Consider the following 18728-nt stretch of genomic DNA (forward strand, 5'->3'; position numbering starts at 1 on the left):
GAGTCGGGGATCGTCCTGCCCTACAGAGGAAGGCTTGGGGATCACGTCCTTGAAGGTGGCCTGGGAAATTCAGGGCCACGAGGCCTGCCAGCATTGGCCCAAAGTGGAGGCTTGGCCGTGGCGGGAGGAGGACATGGTGGCTGTGGTGTGCGGCCTGGGGACGCACGGGAGAAGTCCCCCGCGGGTGGGTTGGCAACCGGGGAAGCCCCCTCCGCCCTGGGGTCCCACGGCCAAATGTTTCAGGTGTGGTCAGCTGAGCCACATCGCCATAGAATGCCGGGGTGTCAGCAGGGTGCCGCCACCGTAGCACTCCGACCTGCCGGTAACATTTTCTCAAGCTCCATGATGTTTTCCGTGACTGCCGTGTGCAAAGTGTCAGGGGCTGGATCTGATTAGATGCTACTGCAGATTTCAGGGATGGGCCGTGCCCTTAGGCCATTGTTTTTTTGTTCCCATTCCTCGGAATCCCATGGAGTGCAAACCGCTGCCAAGGCGGGGGTGACCAGTGTCGAGGGCCGGCTCATGTGAGCTATGTTCTGGTAAAGGCGGACTCTCCCTTGTAAGGTGGGATTCGGGGGGGTTGTGTATATTGTTTGGCTTGTGTTATCGGTTCTCGTGGGGGGGGGGCCGTCACGGTTATGTGGTCCCTGATGGGGTTCTTGCCCATGCCGCAGTTGCGCTGCGTGTTGGCGGTTTGTGGGGGGTTGCCGCGGGTTGTTCTTTTTGTTGGCGGTCCGCGGGGGGCGCCGGGGTTGCGCTACGTGGTTATGGTTCGCGGGAGATGCTGCGGTTGTGCTGTATGGTCGCGGGAAGTGTTGCAACCAAGGTTTTTTTTTTGGGGTAAATTGTTTTTTCGTGTTGGTGGTGTTCCTCGGGGTTTGGGTTGCTCTGCCTGTCCACCGGTTGCAGTTGCAACGGCAACAGCGGTGGACAAACAGTACACACGCCGGTGAGCATTTACACGATTGTGTCGACAGGGCGGAGGAACTGGGGCAAGCGTCATGGAAGACCCTATCTGGAAGCCCCTGGAGCCTGCTAGAGGGTTCAAGAAGAAAGGCGCGACCAGGGCGGAGCCAGGCCACGCTGGGTACAATTAAAGCAGCTGAGAGCGGGAGCTCAGCGCTGCCGGTTCTGGCAGTGGGCTCGTATCGTAGTTGCTGTCATCTTCGCTAGATATTGTGCGGCTGGATAGTTGTTGGTTATCTCGGTCAGCGCCATTGGTGTTACACCGTCAGGGTTGTATTTAGGTTAGGCTAGACGACTAGAGAGAGCGCATTTATATTTACGTAATAAAGGACTCTTAGGCGATGTAGGTCTCCGTCTGTCCTTTATTGGGTTCTTGTCTCGCACCCCGCGATATCCCCGGTCGGACCCGCACCTCTTCCCTCGCGTGCCCCGCACGCCGTTCGAGTCCTGCGCTCTCTCTGCAGCCACACCGCTGCCCGTGTGCTCCCGCACACTCTGCAGCCACTCCGCTGCTCCACGTACACCGCTGGCCGACGGTGCCGTGACTCCAACCACGTGGCAAATGGTGCCACTCCTCCGCCAGCACGCCGCGTGGCTTCTATCTTCACTCTCGACTCCCGATCCCCTTCCGGCTCTCACCCTATATCCTCCTCCTCACGTGACCCTGACTCCTCCTCCTCACGTGACCCTGACTCCGCCCCCACTCACCCCGACGATCAGGCTCCCCCTCCCCTATACTCCGGCCCGCGTGAGTGGTGCGGAGGCAGCGCCCACCCTGTCCTTGCTCGCATTACATTTACGCGATCTAACCCAAAAAAAATGTTATGGATGATATTGGTCGCGAAAGCCTACGTGTTAAACTTGCTTAATTGCCTCAGCAATTCGGAGTTTTGTATCATATCTCATCACAAACACTCGAAGAGCACCCCTAAGTGGCAACTGCCTCTGTGTGGCATAAGGTGGCCCAGCACTAGCCTGCATGTGGACATGAGTCTGTCAGTCAGGGGTGATAATTAATGTGTAATCTCAGTTGTGCATTTTCTGGATAATATTTGGAATTTCCCAAATTTGTACAATGACACCAACATGCAAAGACCTATGTGTTTTGAATGACACAATAGTATTTTTACATCCACTCTTTAAGCAGACGGTGCATATTTTGGTTGAGGTTACTGGAGTAGCCAGGGGCGCCTGTCGGATTTGAACCTTGAACCTCTGCAATAAATAGAGAATGCGCTACCACTTGGCTTCCCTCAACCTGAGTGTAGGCATGCCAACCAATGTTTCTAACCAGCGCAGATGTTCCATTTAGAGGGGTCCACGTTTCACATGCCTAGAGAACGGAGGGCATGACTGTTGCCGAGAAGACCCGGTGCTTCATGTGGAGCGACAGGCCAGGTAGCTTCCACACAGCATTGTAGAGCTGATGAAAAGATAATGCCGCCGACTGATTCGGACCACCCAAACACTGTACACATACGCAGTGTAGACGTATTGTGTACACACAATGTATTTACAGCGTACACATAGTCTGCACATGCACTTTATACACTATACACAAACACACTAACAAAAACGACTGCCATTCGCCAATACGTGGTGGTGACGTCACCATGGCGCTTGTGCCAAGCTATGTGCACGTTAAGGCCACGTGTAGTGTCGAACTCCCACCGGCAGGAGGTTACAGGGCAGACTCAGGTGCCATGGTTCAACTGAAATGACTGGCCGATGCACCACCTGTGCCTCCTAGTGTGCTAACAGTGTACACAAACACGGTGTGTGCGCGCACACCGTGTGTGTGTACACAGTTTGTATACAGGGGCCGTCCATAAATGACGTTACGCGATTTTGGACGCTTTTGACCCCCCCCCCCCGTCGTCACACGACGTCACAAAAAGTCAGACACCCCCACCCTCAAATATGACGTCACAAAGGTCTGCCCACCCCCCAAAAAAACATGCTTCAAATCGCTTTAAACTATTGTCATTGCAGTGCGTATTTAATGTGGCGCTACACTCTGATGTTGTAATAGAAAGCATTTATTAAAAGTCTATTTAATGAAGTCGAACGTGTTGTCTATATTTATTTAAGTTGCGCATTTTGATGTGACGTCACATTTATCACACCCCCCCCCATCGTCACAAATCGTCACAAATGTCTGACCGTCCCCTCCCCAGTTGCGTGACGTCATTTATGGACGGCCCCACACACTGTTCACACAGTTTGTACACACACACACTGTATACACAGTTTGTACACACAATGTTCACGTTGTTGAGCTCGCGCACCCAAAGGGTCAATGTTCAATAGATGGATCAATGGAATCTTAATAAACTTAAACTCTAACCCCGCTCTCTGACGTCACCACTGCATTACCTCATCGGCGTGAGGGGGAGGTTTACCCCGCTAGTGACGTCATGTAACCTGCTGCCGCGTGACGTCACGAGACACCAGGAAGCTGCCGGTCTCCGCGCGCGCGCTCACTGAGATCCGAGGTGAGAAGTTCACATCGTGGTTGTTGTTGTCGTGGTGGTTGTTGTTGTTGTTTACCCAGGTAGAGCCTCGCTCCTCTCGTAGGGATATCAATTGAGTAGCAGCGAGGATGGAATCGATGTCCAGGTTGGAACATTACAACGCGGGGCCTACCCATGCGGGGCCTTGCCTCCTGCCCTCGCCTGATTGGATTTGCTTTAATTCTCTGCTTAAGTTTAATTTGTCTTCATCTGGCTCACTACTTTGAAACTTTGTTTCTTTTAAATATTTCTACAGTTTTTTTTTTATCTTACCAGGTCAAGCCCACTTCAGCTGCTATACCGCTCTTGTTTTCAGAAGCGACCTGCCCACAACAAAGTGTAGCTATACTACACTTTGTGTAGCTATACTAACTCTATAGCAGTGTGTAGTGGCTGTAGTCGTAGCTATGCTAACTCTATAGCAGTGTGTACTGGCTGTAGTAGTAGCTATACTAACTCTAAAGCAGTGTGTACTGGCTGTAGTAGTAAGGTAGAACCCATTGGGGTACCCTCATTTTGTTTGTGGAATGTACCATTCCAGGTGAAGTAAGTGTTGGTAAGGCAGTGCCTTACCAAAGTTGGTACATCTGGGTTCAGTCACTGTTGGACCAAGTCTTCAATGATTGCAATGGTGTCAGGTACATGTACCTTGGTGAACAGGGAGTCTACATCGAAACTGACAAGCAAATCATCGGGAGACAGTGAGATGTCCTTGATTAGTGAAACCAAGTGAGCTGAGTTAAATACAGCTGAGGTGGTCGTGCCCGTGAAAGGAAGCAGGGTCTCAGACAGAAATCTGGCCAGTTTGTAGGTGGGTGAGTTAACGGTGAAGACGATAGGACGGAGCAGGGTACCTACTTTGTGGATTTTTGTAAGGCCATAAATCTTGGGTGGTCTAGCAGCCGAAGGTTTTAGAGAGAGCTGCTTGGTCGGTTCGATTAGCGAAGTCGAATTAGTGATGATATTGTTGGTTTTCTTAGCTAGGCGGTTGGTGGGATCTTTATTGATTTTGGTATAGCTACCATCATTAAGAAGGTCCTAAATTTTGTTGTTGTAAGTGGTTCTATCCATGATGACAGTGGCATTGCCTTTGTCGCCTGAGAGGATGACAATGTCATCTCTCTTTTTTAATTGAGTGAGTTCAAAACGCTCGTCCTTGCTGATGTTGCTAACGGGTTTCTTCGCGTTTTTGAGGATTGCAGCGATTTCAGATTTTGCAATGTCTGCCAGGATGTGTCCCAAACCTTTGAGGGCTATGTCGACCTGGGCAATGATATCACACACTGGGATGTGTTTAGGGGAGACTGTGAAATTCAACCCTTTAGCTATTACCGATTTTCGGCTGTCGGAAATTGGGCTGTTACTCTGATTGATAAAAATCTTGTTAACATGTGACTTTTTAATGTGTGGCTTGGGCTTCTTTTTTGACAGGAGGTTTAATTTAGCAATAAAGTTAACTTTACATTTAGTTGACATTGAAGTAGCTGAATAAACTATCATGTTATCTATATGGTCCCAATCAGTTTTTATGACATTTTATCTGTTAATGCTAAGTGTGATTGTAAGAGAGTCTTGTCTAAATTATCAAGTTAAAATTGGAGCAATCTTATTCTCTCTGAGATTAGAGCTAGGCTGTCCCTAAACATAGTCTACAATATAGACTGCCAGTACACTTAACTCCGATTAAGAACCAGGCCTACATTAGTGTTTCTTTTTATTTTTACTATTTCGATTTTAATTAACTTATTTTTTTATTAAGATTTTTCTATCAACGTGACTGTACCGAAAGAACCAAGAATATAGTACTTAACAGTGCTCTGATAAGGCCTAGTCCCATGCAGGGCCCCCGGCCTCGCGCATGCGCAGATGTGTGCTTTGGCGCGCGCTCAGCGTAGTAATATAATCATTAATAGTACTAAATTGTTATACCATGGGACCTCCTTCGCCTTTTGGCGTCCTCTGGTCTAACACTGTTTGAGACTAGGCTCGAAAGAAAGCTGTCTCTGGTGTAGACCAATCAGTTTCAAGGACATTGCATATAGTATCCGTGATTTTTTTAGCATTTTGACTGCAAATATTGTGGTTAATGCAGATATGAATCCTTGTAAAAAGGTTTCAGTTTTGTTGCCAGAAAAAAAGGTAGAACAACCCTATTATTATTATTATATTTTGGTACTGGCAAAGGAGGTCTAATGATGTAGATGCTTACCCCGAGCCCTCATTACTTTGATAGTGCATTGTCTTTGAGCTGTACGTCTTTTGGCGTCATCTGGTCTAGCACCAATTGAGACGAGGCTCTAAAGAAAGCTGTCTCTGGTGTGGACCAATCAATTTCAAGGACAATTAATATATTATCAGTGTTTTTTTGTTTGCATTTTGACTGCAAGTATTGTGGTTAATGCACGCATGGCTCCTTGTAAAAAGGTTTCAGTTTTGTTGCCAGAAAAAAGGGGAACTCTATTATTATGACAATGCATATACTATCAGAGCATGTTTTTTTTTGCATTTTGACCACAAATATATGTGGTTAATTGCAAAGGTTTCAGTTTGGTGTTTTAACTTCTTAACACCAGTTTTGTTGCCAGAAAAAAATAGGAAAACCTATTCTCATACTAAATTGTTAATTTAACTACTTTAAAGTTGACGGACGCAAAATACGATTAGCGCTGGCTCACCACGGGGCTTATCGCATGGTACCCGGGTACTTTTTTTAAACAAAACTCCACGGTTCGTGAGTCAAATCCGTCACAAGTTTCGTATACAGACAGACGGACAGAAAAACAGACAAAAATTACTTGTATAGGTAAGATGTTAATGATCCATGTGAAATGCATGTGTATTTAAGAGTTTATCTTTGTGGGGAGCTGTAGCGCAGTTATTTCACTGCATTATAAACTCTACAATTAGTTTGATTATTGCCAACGGCAAACATGATTGATAACACTGCGTAACAAAAAAAAATTGTCCCTGCATAGTAAGTGTTATTTTCTAATTGCTTATGCCTCAAAAGTACAGAAAATGGCTATTATTCCCCACAAACTTTGCTTTTGTGACCAGGACAGTGATATTTTGAAATTTACCTATTTTCAATGAGAAAATGTGTGCATTTGTGTCATTGCTTAACATAAAGTCCTGGTCACAAAAGGAAAGTGTGTGGGCATAACCAATAAAAAAAATCGCACTAGCCATCCATGAGGCAAAAATCGTGTTACATAGTGTAAGTGAAAACTGAACTTATTGTGGGCCTTGCTATGTTGATTCATCTTGAATTAATTACATGGTGAAGTGTGAGGAAGCATTAATACTGAGCAGATGAAGGTGGCCAGGCATGGTTCTGGACACACCACCTTTGTACCATGCCGGTGTGTGACAGTGTCAAGTTTGTATTTGCAGTAAAGTATATTAACTTTTGAACATGTAGGTTAAATCAAAACAATAGTTTAATTTAGTTTTCCTCTGGGACTTTTTGTAAGAATGGAAACGGGAAAATATCTCAGCACATATGCAGCTGAAGTTAGATCTGTTCATCCGAGCATTCAAGCAAATCTGAGCCTGGCTTCCACCTCGAAGTTTCGATTGAACTATTCTTTGGTTCTTTCGGTTAAGTCACGTCTAAAAATAAAATAATAAATTAAAATAATAGCGACGTTTCGATTGCAACACAAGCAATCATCATCAGGCATAAAAGAAATAGCAACAAAAATCTAACTAGAAAACTATAGACAGACATACAAGCAGACAGACATCACAAGGACACAGAGAGAGGACACATATCGGCACAGAGAGAGGGGTCGTTTCTGTGACGGTCCCTTAAATATAGAGAGGGGGGGCGGGGACGGAGAGAGGGAGGGGGCAGAGAAAATTAGCATATCAATGAGTGGACGGCAACGTGTTGCTGCTGCGCAAGTAAGATGACGACGTGGCACGGCACGCAAGCTTGAAAATTAGGAGAAAGGCACACTAAAATTAAATAACCTCACAAAATATCGAAATGTGATGTAATGCAACACAGAGAGTCGGTCAACACACAATTAACGCATAGCCTGGTTGATTACGTATTTCAAAGATTGCTAAGTTAGAATTTAAGTGTGAAAATTCCAAAGAGAGGACACAGGCAGAGAGAACAAATAGCCAGAGAGAGAAAAAAGATAAGCTTAAAACTTCCCCGTAGAAGTGGTTCAATCTTAATTTTTGGAGCTTTCGTGACTGCAGGAATTATTATTTGGTTCTTTCGGTTAAGTCACGTCTAAAGATAAAATAATAAAATAATAAATTAAAATAATAGCGACGTTTATTAATTTATTATTTTATCTTTAGACGTGACTTAACCAAAAGAACCAAAGAATAATTCCTGCAGTCACGAAAGCTCCAAAAATTAAGATTGAACCACTTCTACGGGGAAGTTAAGCTTATCTTTTTTCTCTCTGGCTATTTGTTCTCTCTGCCTGTGTCCTCTCTTTGGAATTTTCACACCTAAATTCTAACTTAGCAATCTTTGAAATACGTAATCAACCAGGCTATGCGTTAATTGTGTGTTGACCGACTCTCTGTGTTGCATTACATCACATTTCGATATTTTGCGAGGTTATTTAATTTTAGTGTGCCTTTCTCCTAATTTTCAAGCTTGCGTGCCGTGCCACGTCGTCATCTTACTTGCGCAGCAGCAACATGTTGCCGTTCACTCACTGATATGCTAATTTTCTCTGCCCCCTCCCTCTCTCCGTCCCCGCCCCCCCCTCTCTATATTTAAGGGACCGTCACAGAAACGACCCCTCTCTCTGTGCCGATATGTGTCCTCTCTCTGTGTCCTTGTGATGTCTGTCTGCTTGTATGTCTGTCTATAGTTTTCTAGTTAGATTTTTGTTGCTATTTCTTTTATGCCTGATGATGATTGCTTGTGTTGCAATCGAAACGTCGCTATTTTTTTAATTTATTATTTTATCTTTAGACGTGACTTAACCGAAAGAACCAAAGAATAATTCCTGCAGTCACGAAAGCTCCAAAAATTAAGATTTCGATTGAACATTAATTTATGTATAATTGGTTTTTTACCCTTCTATCTGGCAATAAAACTGACGCATTTTTACAAGGAGCCATGTTTGTATACACCGCAATACCTGCAGTCATAATACAAACAAAAGACATAACTATGATAATGTGCACTGTCCTTGAAGTTGATTGGTCCACACCCGAGACAGCTTTCCTTAGAGCCTAGTCTCACATGGGTTGGACCAGATGATGCAAAAAGGCGCACAACTCAAAGACAATGCACCATCAGAGTATGAGAGCTCGGGGCAAGCATCTACACTATGGGAACCTCATGTGCCATGATAATTGGTTTAATACACCTATCTGGCAACAAAACTGACACCTTTTTACAAGGAGTCATGTTTGTATAGACCGCAATACCTGCAGTCATAATACAAACAAAAGACATAACTCTGATAATGTGCACTGTCCTTGAAGTTGATTGGTCCACACCCGAGACAGCTTTCCTTAGAGCCTAGTCTCATATGGGTTGGACCAGATGACGCAAAAAGGCGCACAACTCAAAGACAATGCACCATCAGAGTATGAGAGCTCGGGGAAAGCATCTACACTATGGGAACCTTATTTGCCAGTAAAAATATGACAATTGCTTTTTTACCCTTCTATCTGGCAATAAAACTAACACCTTTTTACAAGGAGTCATGTTTGTATAGACCGCATTACCTGCAGTCATAATACAAACAAAAGACATAACTCTGAGGTTCCCATAGTGTAGATGCTTGCTCCGAGCTCTCATACTCTGATGGTGCATTGTCTTTGAGTTGTGTGCCTTTTTGCGTCATCTGGTCTAACCCATGTGACTAGGCTCTAAGGAAAGCTGTCTCGGGTGTGGACCAATCAACTTCAAGGACAGTGCACATTATCAGAGTTATGTCCTTTGTTTGTATTATGACTGCAGGTATTGCGGTCTATACAAACATGACTCCTTGTAAAAAGGTGTCAGTTATGTTGCCAGATAGAAGGGTAAAAAACAATTATCACATTTTTACTGGCAAATCAGGTTCCCATAGTGTAGATGCTTGCCGAGCTCTCATACTCTGATGGTGCATTGTCTTTGAGTTGTGTGCCTTTTTGCGTCATCTGGTCCAACCCAGGTGAGACTAGGCTCTAAGGAAAGCTGTCTCGGGTGTGGACCAATCAACTTCAAGGACAGTGCACATCAGAGTTATGTCTTTTGTTTGTATTATGACTGCAGGTATTGCGGTCTATACAAACATGACTCCTTGTAAAAAGGTGTCAGTTTTGTTGCCAGATAGAAGGGTAAAAAAACAACTGGCAAATGAGGTTCCCATAGTTATTAATTTATGTATTTCTGCATAATACAAATAGTATTATTTTCAACACACTTTGCTATTATAGCTGAATTTTTCTTAAATATTCCTTTCATAGCTAGACAGCCGAAATTGTGTGCTTTGAGTTTTGGGAAAACATTCATTTTGAAGATACTAGAGCATCCAGGCATATTTATGACCATTGGCCCTCTCATTGTGTACCTTAACAGCCCGCGTGATGAATTGGGGAATTATTTTCACTATATCATGAATATATGAATAAGTTTAGATATGCAAGTCATATGTGACTGTGTATATATGCATTCTTCTGTGCCTTGATACTGATGTAGATGGTGTGGATATGTTTTTCTGTCTGCAGCTGACGCTTCATCTGACTCTTCCTCAGCAGAATTGGTCTGATGGAGCAAAGGGACTCGGCGCAGCTCGGTACAAGAAGGAAACAATGCGACCAGCATGCAAACAGCAAGGATCGTAAGGGAGTTTGACACAGCACCAGAGAACTCACACAGGAGAGAAACCATTCAAGTGCACTGTGTGTGACAAGGCATATGCACAGTCATCAACTCTTCAGATCCACCAGAGAACACACACGGAAGAGAAACTTTTCAAGTGCAGTTTGTGTGTAAAGGTATTTTCAGGTTCATCTCCTCTGAAACGACACCAGATAACACACAGGGGAGAGAACCCCTTCAGGTGCCTTTTGTGCGATAAAGCATTTGCAAAGTCATATCTTCAAAAACACCAAAGAACACACATGGGAGAGAAACCCTTCAAGTGCAGTGTGTCTGAGAAGGCATTTGCAAAGTCATCAAATCTTCAGAACCACCAGAGAACACACACAGGAGAGAAACCCTTCAGGTGCACTATGTTTGAAAAGGCTTTTACAGAATCATCAATTCTTCATGACCACCAGAGAATGCACACATGAGAGAAACCCTTCAAGTGCACTGTTTGTGAGAAGGCATTTGCAAAGTCATCAAATCTTAAAAAACACCAAAAAACACACATGGGAGAGAAACCCTTCAGGTGCACTGTGTGATAAGGCATTTACAGAGTCATCACATCTTAAAATACACCAGAGAACGCACACAGGAGAGAAACCCTTAAAGTGCAATGTCTGTGGAAGCGCATTTGCAACGTCATCACATCTTCAGAGCCACCAAAGAACACACACAGGAGATAAACCCTTCAAGTGCACTGTGTGTGAGAAGACATTTACAGAGTCATCACATCTTAAAATACACCAGAGAACGCACACAGGGGAGAAACCCTTCAAGTGCACTGTGTGAGAAGGCATTTTCAGATTCATCACTTCTTAAAATACACCAGAGAATACACACAGGGGAGAAACCCTTCAAGTGCACTGTGTGTGAGAAGGCATTTGCAAAGTCATCACATCTTCAGAGTCACCAGAGAACGCACACAGGGGAGAAATCCTTCAAGTGCACTGTGTGTGAGAAGGCATTTGCAAATTCATCACATCTTCAAAGACATCAGAGAATGCACACAGGGGAGAAACCCTTCAAGTGCGCTCTCTGTGAGAAGGCATTTGCATGGGCATCAGATTTTCAGCGACACCAGAGAACATACAGGCATCAGAAGATCCCCAAGGAGTGTCGTCTGAAATCGACTTGTGAAAGTCAAAGTGCTGCAATGAGCCCATCCCTCCTGAAAAAAGAACCAGAAGTACATTCCAGCTTGGACACTATGAAATGTATCAAGGTGAAATGTGAAGAGGCGATAGTGAAGAGCGAAGAAGTGAAGGTAAAATGTGAAGGTGAAGAGCGAAGATGTGAAGGTAAAATGTGAGGATGAAGATTCAACTCCAAAATCGTACCTTCACATCGATGGAGGCAACGTGAAGCAGGAGGAGAATTCTGACTGAGGCAGAGCGAGGCAACTCTCAGCAGTTTGTGGAAGTTGAGGTGTGGGTGGACTTCTTAGACAAAACAAAGTCAAATGGAGACCCGGTAGATGTGTATGCTTGAGACAATGATGCCCCACTAGATTCACCTTTGTCACAGGCCTTTAATGAAAGAATGTGAAGTTGAACGCTCAATTCAGTATTTGCAGACCTGTGGGTTGGGTAGTTCTATATCAATTTATAACATTTTTGACATGCGTTTTTCTGGATTTTTTTGTTCTTCTGTCTCTCACTGTTCAAATAAACCTACCATTAAAATTATAGACTGATCATTTCTTTGTCAGTCAAAAAAAAGTCAAAAGTCACTTTATTGTCAAGTGTGTTACATGCATAACATACAACAGATGAAATTACAGTCCTCTCTCTTGGTCCCACGGTGCAACCAAGCAATTAAAAAATGAATCACAATTAACAGACATAAATAAACAATAAACAATCGGCGATCAACACAAGATAAATAATCAAAAATGTAATAGACTTAAAATAAACAACAGTCAAGAATTATAAAATGTAAAATATTATTTAAATAAAGTATTTAAAGAAATAAGATATTTAAACTGGTGTGGTAGTGCGATGTAGTGCAATGTGCAGTCCAGAGATCAGGATGTACGAGTGAATGTGTGTGTGGGGGTTGGGGTCAGGGGGCAAAGGGGGGAGGGTGGGCAGAGGAGGGGAGTGATGGTAGAGCAGGGAGGGAGTTGAGTCTCCTGACAGCCTGGTGAAAGAAACTGTCTTTGAGCCTGCTGGTCTTGGCCCGAAGACTCCGCAATCTCCTGCCTGACGGCAGCAGGCTGAAGAGGCTGTGAGATGGGTGGGTGGGATCACCTGCAATCTTGATTGCTTTGCTGGTGATGCGGGTGTTATAAATGTCCAGAAGAGGGGGGAGAGAGACACCAATGATCCTCTCAGCTGCTCTCACTATGCGCTGCAGAGTCTTGCGGCAGGACACGGTGCAGGTGCCGTACCACACGGTGATGCAGCTCGTCAAGATGCTCTCAACGGTGCCTCTGTAGAAGGTGTGCATGATGGGGGGCGGGGCTCCTGCTCTTCTCAGTTTGCGGAGAAAGTACAGGCGCTGTTGGGCTTTTTTGGCCAGTGATGCAGTGTTGTGACTCCACGACAGGTCTTCAGACGTACAAAATCAGCAGGGGATCAAATACTTTTTGCCCTCGCTGTATATATATGTTTTACTTCCAACCCATGATGAGAGGACGGAATACATGGTGACAGCAAGCACACGCATGCACAACAGGTCACGACTTTAAAGGCCACAGCGCCCCTTTTTGACAGATACTGCAAGTCTGATGCAAAAAATGTTTAACGCTTCCAACCCGTTATGGAATTGTGGGGAACGCTGCCCAAAACGAATACACACAAACAGGGATACAATTGTGTTAAAAGCTTTCTTTTCATCACATAATCTTGCCGGCGAATGTATTAAAGCCCTTAGCCAATTGATGCACATTTGTTAGACAAGCAAGCATACTACCGCACACCATTGTTCCAAGGCATTACGTTAATTGCATAATCTAACAAATGAATTCATTGAGGTCTACCTTTGCTTAGGCACATGTTTCTTTATTACTGTTCGTATGAATATTGTCACATTAATTAAAAAAGGTTTTCCTGTCGCTGTGTATGATCACCTTACTCTGAAGAATGAGCCAATTGTTCTGTTACCCAGTTTGACAAACAATTATTGAGGGTTAAATGTACGGATCAATGAGGAGGACATCTCCAGGAGTACTGTGTTGGCATTCCTAGCATAAGAGTTCGCATGTTAGAATGTTATGTGTTTTTTAGAGATTAAAGTTGCTTAACACAGAAGAGTCTGAGTGGTGCCTTTCTAAGTCCATACATAATATAAATTTTAAGAACTGTATCCTGCGGAGAGATCTGAATTTTGAGACCTGATATAACACTAAGGCATAATCAGTAAAAGTTAAAGTGAAAATCATTGTATTATCCTGATTGATAATTCACTGGTCAACACACTTTTTCTGGCATAAGGTATTCCAACGGGTTTAATGTAATTTTGGGGTGCTGCTTCCAAATCTAGCATCAGTTTGTGTCTATCACATCAGGTTTTTGAGATATCAAATATTTTCAATAAAAACTGCGGAAGAAAAATAAATAAATGTGGATATCTACATAAAATGATTAACACTAAAGCAGTCACTGACTCGCAACAACTTGCAATCATAAGTGACAGAGTTAATTTCGGGTAAAATCAATGAAAATGGGGTATGCCGATAGCATAAAATGAGATGTGATAGAGCAAATCTGAGATCAGATTTGGAATCAGCACCCTGAAATTAGTCTAGAACAGCTGCAAAAGTCCAGGCCAGAAAAAAGTTTTTTTTGTTGACCAGTGATAATACAACCCTAGACAACGAAGCAGAAGCTAATGATCATAATTGAATTCATTAGCATAATTACATACACTTGCATAACTGAATACAATTACACCTACCTAATTAGCATACACGCAACATTTTCATGATTAAATAAATTAGCATAATTTCGGGAACATTACAGTTTTAAAAAAGTCATTTCATTTTTTACATTTTATAATTTTTCAGACCGAATATATACAACAAGTGGAAAATATATATAAGCAAGAATGCAAGAATAGAAATCAGCACTGCTCAACGAAACACCCAACTACGACTGGAGAAGTCCAAACCATCAAGCACATCACCGATGAATGCTCCATCCATGCACATCCTGGCGGTATCGCTAAAATTCACACTGCATCAACCACATCATTGGACTGGATAAGAAACCTTTGCATTCATTCATGAAGATCATTTAAAATAAAAACTGTTGCTTTTCACAATGCCATATGAAAGAAGAAGTACTGCGAGTGCTCGACTCCGGGGATTGCCCTCGTGACTGGCAAATTGATAGGGAGCTCTGCATCGTCAAAAGCCACGCATCACGGAGAGTTTTTTGTTGTTGCGTCATTGAGGCTGCCAGCCATGGCTGGTGCTCGCAGTATTGCAATACAGACGCGGGGAAGAGTGCCAAGCATTACTATTCCCGGTGGCGAGATCGTTCTGTACAGCAAACACGATCATAGTGACAATCGTTCGGATTGTGCTCAGATCAAAGTCAACCCTTTGAGGGAAAACTGGTGCAACCACTATTCGTGAGAGTGCCCCTTGAAATCGCAACTCACAGGCGAAGTTGTGTTGAGGGTCGGATCAGAGACTGACACGGAACGATATAACTTGATTTGTAGCGTGTCCTCTGTGCAGCACGAGTCGTACAAACAACTGGAAGAGGACTCTCTTGAAGAGGGGGGAGACGACAGGCGCTGTCTCTCCAACTCGCTCCACAGTCTGCAAGGATCAACAGTGTCTGCTGCGAGTGGTTTCTGGTGACGGGATGATCGCGCACATTGACGCAGACGGAGCCGGACCTGCCAGCACGGGCACTGCCGACAGTGACCAGCGTGCCGACTCGGCAATCACCTCAACGGTGGAGAGAGACTGACGAAGCAGCCGAGAGCGCCGTGTGCTCAACACACACGCTGACCCAGCGCCCCTGCTGGGCACCTGAGGTATTTTCGTTTCAAGGAACGCAGCGCCTCGGAAGCCGCAAGAAGACAACAACTTCAATTTCGGTTTAAAGCTTTCGTGACTGCAGGGATTCATCTTCTTGGTTCTTCCGGTAAAGTCACGTTTCAGACGCTGTCGCCTCGACAGACCTGGTTTTCACCTGATGACGGCTGCTTGCGTTGTGGCCGAAACGTCGTGAGAATTATTTTATTATGTTTTATTTTTATTATTTTATTACTTCCCTTCTACGTGACTTTACCGAAAGAACCAAGAAGAAGACAACTGCCATTCGCCACGAAGTGGTGGTGACGTCACCACGACGCTTGTTCTAGACTATGTTTTTAAGTTTTCAGTTTAATTTATTAGGTACTAGCGGTAAGTACCCGGCATTGCCCGGGTGAAAAATATCTTTAAAAACCTCTCTTAAAATTTTCGATTTAAAGCTTTCGTGACTGCAGGGATTCATATTCTTGGTTCTTTCGGTAAAGTCACGTAGAAGGGAATTCTCACGATGTTTCGGCCACAACGCATGCAGCCGTCCTCAGGTGAAGAACAGGTCTGTCGGAAAGACAGCGTCTGAATGAACACCACCAGGCTTGGCATCGTATATTTAAGCTGGGTTGGAGAGGGAAGAGCGCCTTGACAAAGGAATTGCATATCAATAGGAATTTAGCATATTTATGGAAAATGCAGATATGGGATTAGTCACTACTTGTGGAATGAGTTACAGCAGCAGAGGTTAGTGTAAATGCGATTGGTATTACCTTATAGTCGCGGCATCTCTTCAGAAAGGTGAGAGACTCAATTAGCTGAGCCTTCTTATCACGGAGTTTGTTGTCTCTTAAAAACCTTACATATGTAGGACTCGTACAAGGGTTGTCTTTCTCTCTATTTTCCTCTTAGAGTCCACCTTCGCCGCGCCACCGCTCCGCGTCTCGGCGCAACCCCGCTCCACTCCGCGTCGCTCTGCTGCGCCACCGCTCCGCGTCTCTCCGTGCCCTCACTCCGCTCCGCGTCGCTCTGCGTCTCTCTACCTCACTATCGCTACGCTTGTCGTCTCTACGGTTTCTCCTACTCTGCATCCTTCCGATGCATGGCTACCCTGTCTGCTCACTGCGTTCTCGCTACCACTGTCTCTCCACGCTTTACTCTACTGACACTGTCTCTCTACGCTTTACTCTACTAACACTGTCTCTCTACACCTTACTCTACTATCACTTGCTCTGCGACTCCCTGGGCACTGTTGCTGCAGCTCCATCCACGACGCCAACTCGTACAGGACTCCCTTCTCTTCGTTGCGCTCTGGCTTATATCCCCACACCAATTAATCACCCTAATTATCTCTACCCTCTGCTTATCGCTCGCCCCCTGGCCCCCCGTGTCACGTGGCCTTGTTTTCGCCGCCAGAGCGACGCCGTCTAATGCCCAATTACCTTTCCAGCCAATCACTGGCCTATGTCCTCCCGGCTACCCTGACACCTGTTTCAACTCTTAACGACCCACTTCGCCTAAAGTCACAACAACAACCATTACCTCACATCACCCCACTGTACTGTGCTTGCTCGCATAGCAACAGAGGTGGGGGATGCGTGGCGCGCTATCTCAAGCCCTACACATATACACACACAGACACTAAGGTATTGTGAAAGCCCGGTGGGCCGTTTGTACATTTCTCCATCAACAAAATTATTAGAAGCTTGCAAAAGTCCAAAAAGTTGTAGAAATTGTGGGGTAAATATTTGATGTAAAAGGTTTCCGAAAATTGTGGACACCCCCCCTCAAAAATTATATTTACACCACCCTACATACAACAGAGGAAGTATCTATTGACTCTGTAGTTGTATCTACTGACTGTCCAGTAGTATCTACTGAGCGAGTAGTAGCTACTGACTGGAGTATTATTTATTGATTGTAGTAACGACTGACCGTAGTAGTATCTACTGGGCCTACAGTAGTATCTACCGACTCTATAGTAGTAACAACTAACTGTATAGTAGTATTCACTGACTATAGTAGTATCCACTGACTATAGTAGTAACTACTAACTCTATAGCAAAATCTACTCACTCTATAGTAGTATCTGCGGACTCTAATAGCTACTCACCGTACTAGTATGTACTGACTGTATAGTAGTATATACTGACTGTAGCAGTATTGACTGAGCTGTAGTGGTATATACTGACTGTTTTAGTATCTACTAACTCTATATAGCAGTATCTACCAACTCGATAGCAGTATCTACTATCACTACAGCAGTGCATACCGGCTGAGGTGGTACCTGCTATCACTACAGCAGTGCATACTGACAGTGATGGCACCTGCTATGACTACAGCAGTGCATACTGACTGTGGTGGTACCTGCTATGATTACAGCAGTGGATACTGATTGTGGTGGTATCCTATGACTACAGCTGTGCATACTGACTGGTGGTACCTGCTTTCACGACAGCAGTGCATAGTGGTGGTACATGCTATGATCACAGCAGTCCATACTGACTGTGGTGGTACATGCTATGAATACAGCAGTGCATACTGCTGTGGTGGTACCTGCTATGATCACAGCAGTGCATACTGTGGTGGTGGAACCTGCCATGATTACAGCAGTGCATACTGACTGTGGTGTTACCTGCTCTGATGACAGCAGTACACACTATGCTGGTACCTGCTATGACAGCAGCACATACTGTGGTTGTACCTGCTATGATGACAGCAGTACATACCGACTGTGGTGGTACCTGCTATGATCACAGCAGTACTGTGGTGGTGGTACCTGCTATGACAGCAGTACATGCTGTGGTGGCACCTGCTATGATGAAAGCAGTACATACTGTGGTGGTGGTACCTGCTATTACAGCAGTGCATACTGCTGTGGTGGTACCTGCTATGATCACAGCAGTGCATACTGTGGTGGTGGAACCTGCCATGATTACAGCAGTGCATACTGACTGTGGTGTTACCTGCTCTGATGACAGCAGTACACACTGTGCTGGTACCTGCTATGACAGCAGCACATACTGTGGTTGTACCTGCTATGACAGCAGTACATACCGACTGTGGTGGTACCTGCTATGATCACAGCAGTACTGTGGTGGTGGTACCTGCTATGACAGCAGTACATGCTGTGGTGGCACCTGCTATGATGAAAGCAGTACATACTGTGGTGGTGGTACCTGCTATGATTACAGCAGTGCATACTGCTGTGGTGGTACCTGCTATGATTACAGTAGTGCATACTGACTGTGGTGGTACCTGCTACTTTACTTAATAAGCAGGCTACAGTCTGCATTATAAACTGCCAGTACACCCACCCAGCTTGATAACTATTTGTACAGTCTATATTTAAAGAATCGATTCATGGCACGCTCGGGTTTATTTTAATTTACTGAGTTTCATTTTCATTGCTATGTTATGTTTTAAAGTT

General features: G+C 44.5%; 1 protein-coding gene across 3 annotated transcripts; it reads left to right on the forward strand.

The window, feature by feature from the left end:
- Positions 1-3345: 3345 nt before the first annotated feature.
- Positions 3346-12005, forward strand: LOC144738186 (uncharacterized). 3 transcript variants are annotated; one of them, XM_078621186.1, is made up of 2 exons: positions 3346-3461; positions 10179-12005. In XM_078621186.1, the coding sequence occupies exon 2, from the start codon at positions 10934-10936 to the stop codon at positions 11627-11629; it is 696 nt and encodes a 231-aa protein (XP_078477312.1). In that variant the 5' UTR covers positions 3346-3461; positions 10179-10933; the 3' UTR covers positions 11630-12005. The 3 variants fall into 3 exon arrangements, with proteins under 3 accessions (XP_078477312.1, XP_078477313.1, XP_078477314.1); XM_078621187.1 differs by having other exon boundaries at positions 3371-3461; positions 10206-12005; XM_078621188.1 differs by having other exon boundaries at positions 3374-3461; positions 10209-12005.
- The last annotated feature ends 6723 nt before the right edge of the window (positions 12006-18728 follow it).

The sequence above is a fragment of the Lampetra planeri genome, chromosome 78 (genome assembly GCF_965212315.1).
Source record: "Lampetra planeri chromosome 78, kcLamPlan1.2.h2, whole genome shotgun sequence".
NCBI classification, from domain to species: domain Eukaryota; kingdom Metazoa; phylum Chordata; class Hyperoartia; order Petromyzontiformes; family Petromyzontidae; genus Lampetra; species Lampetra planeri.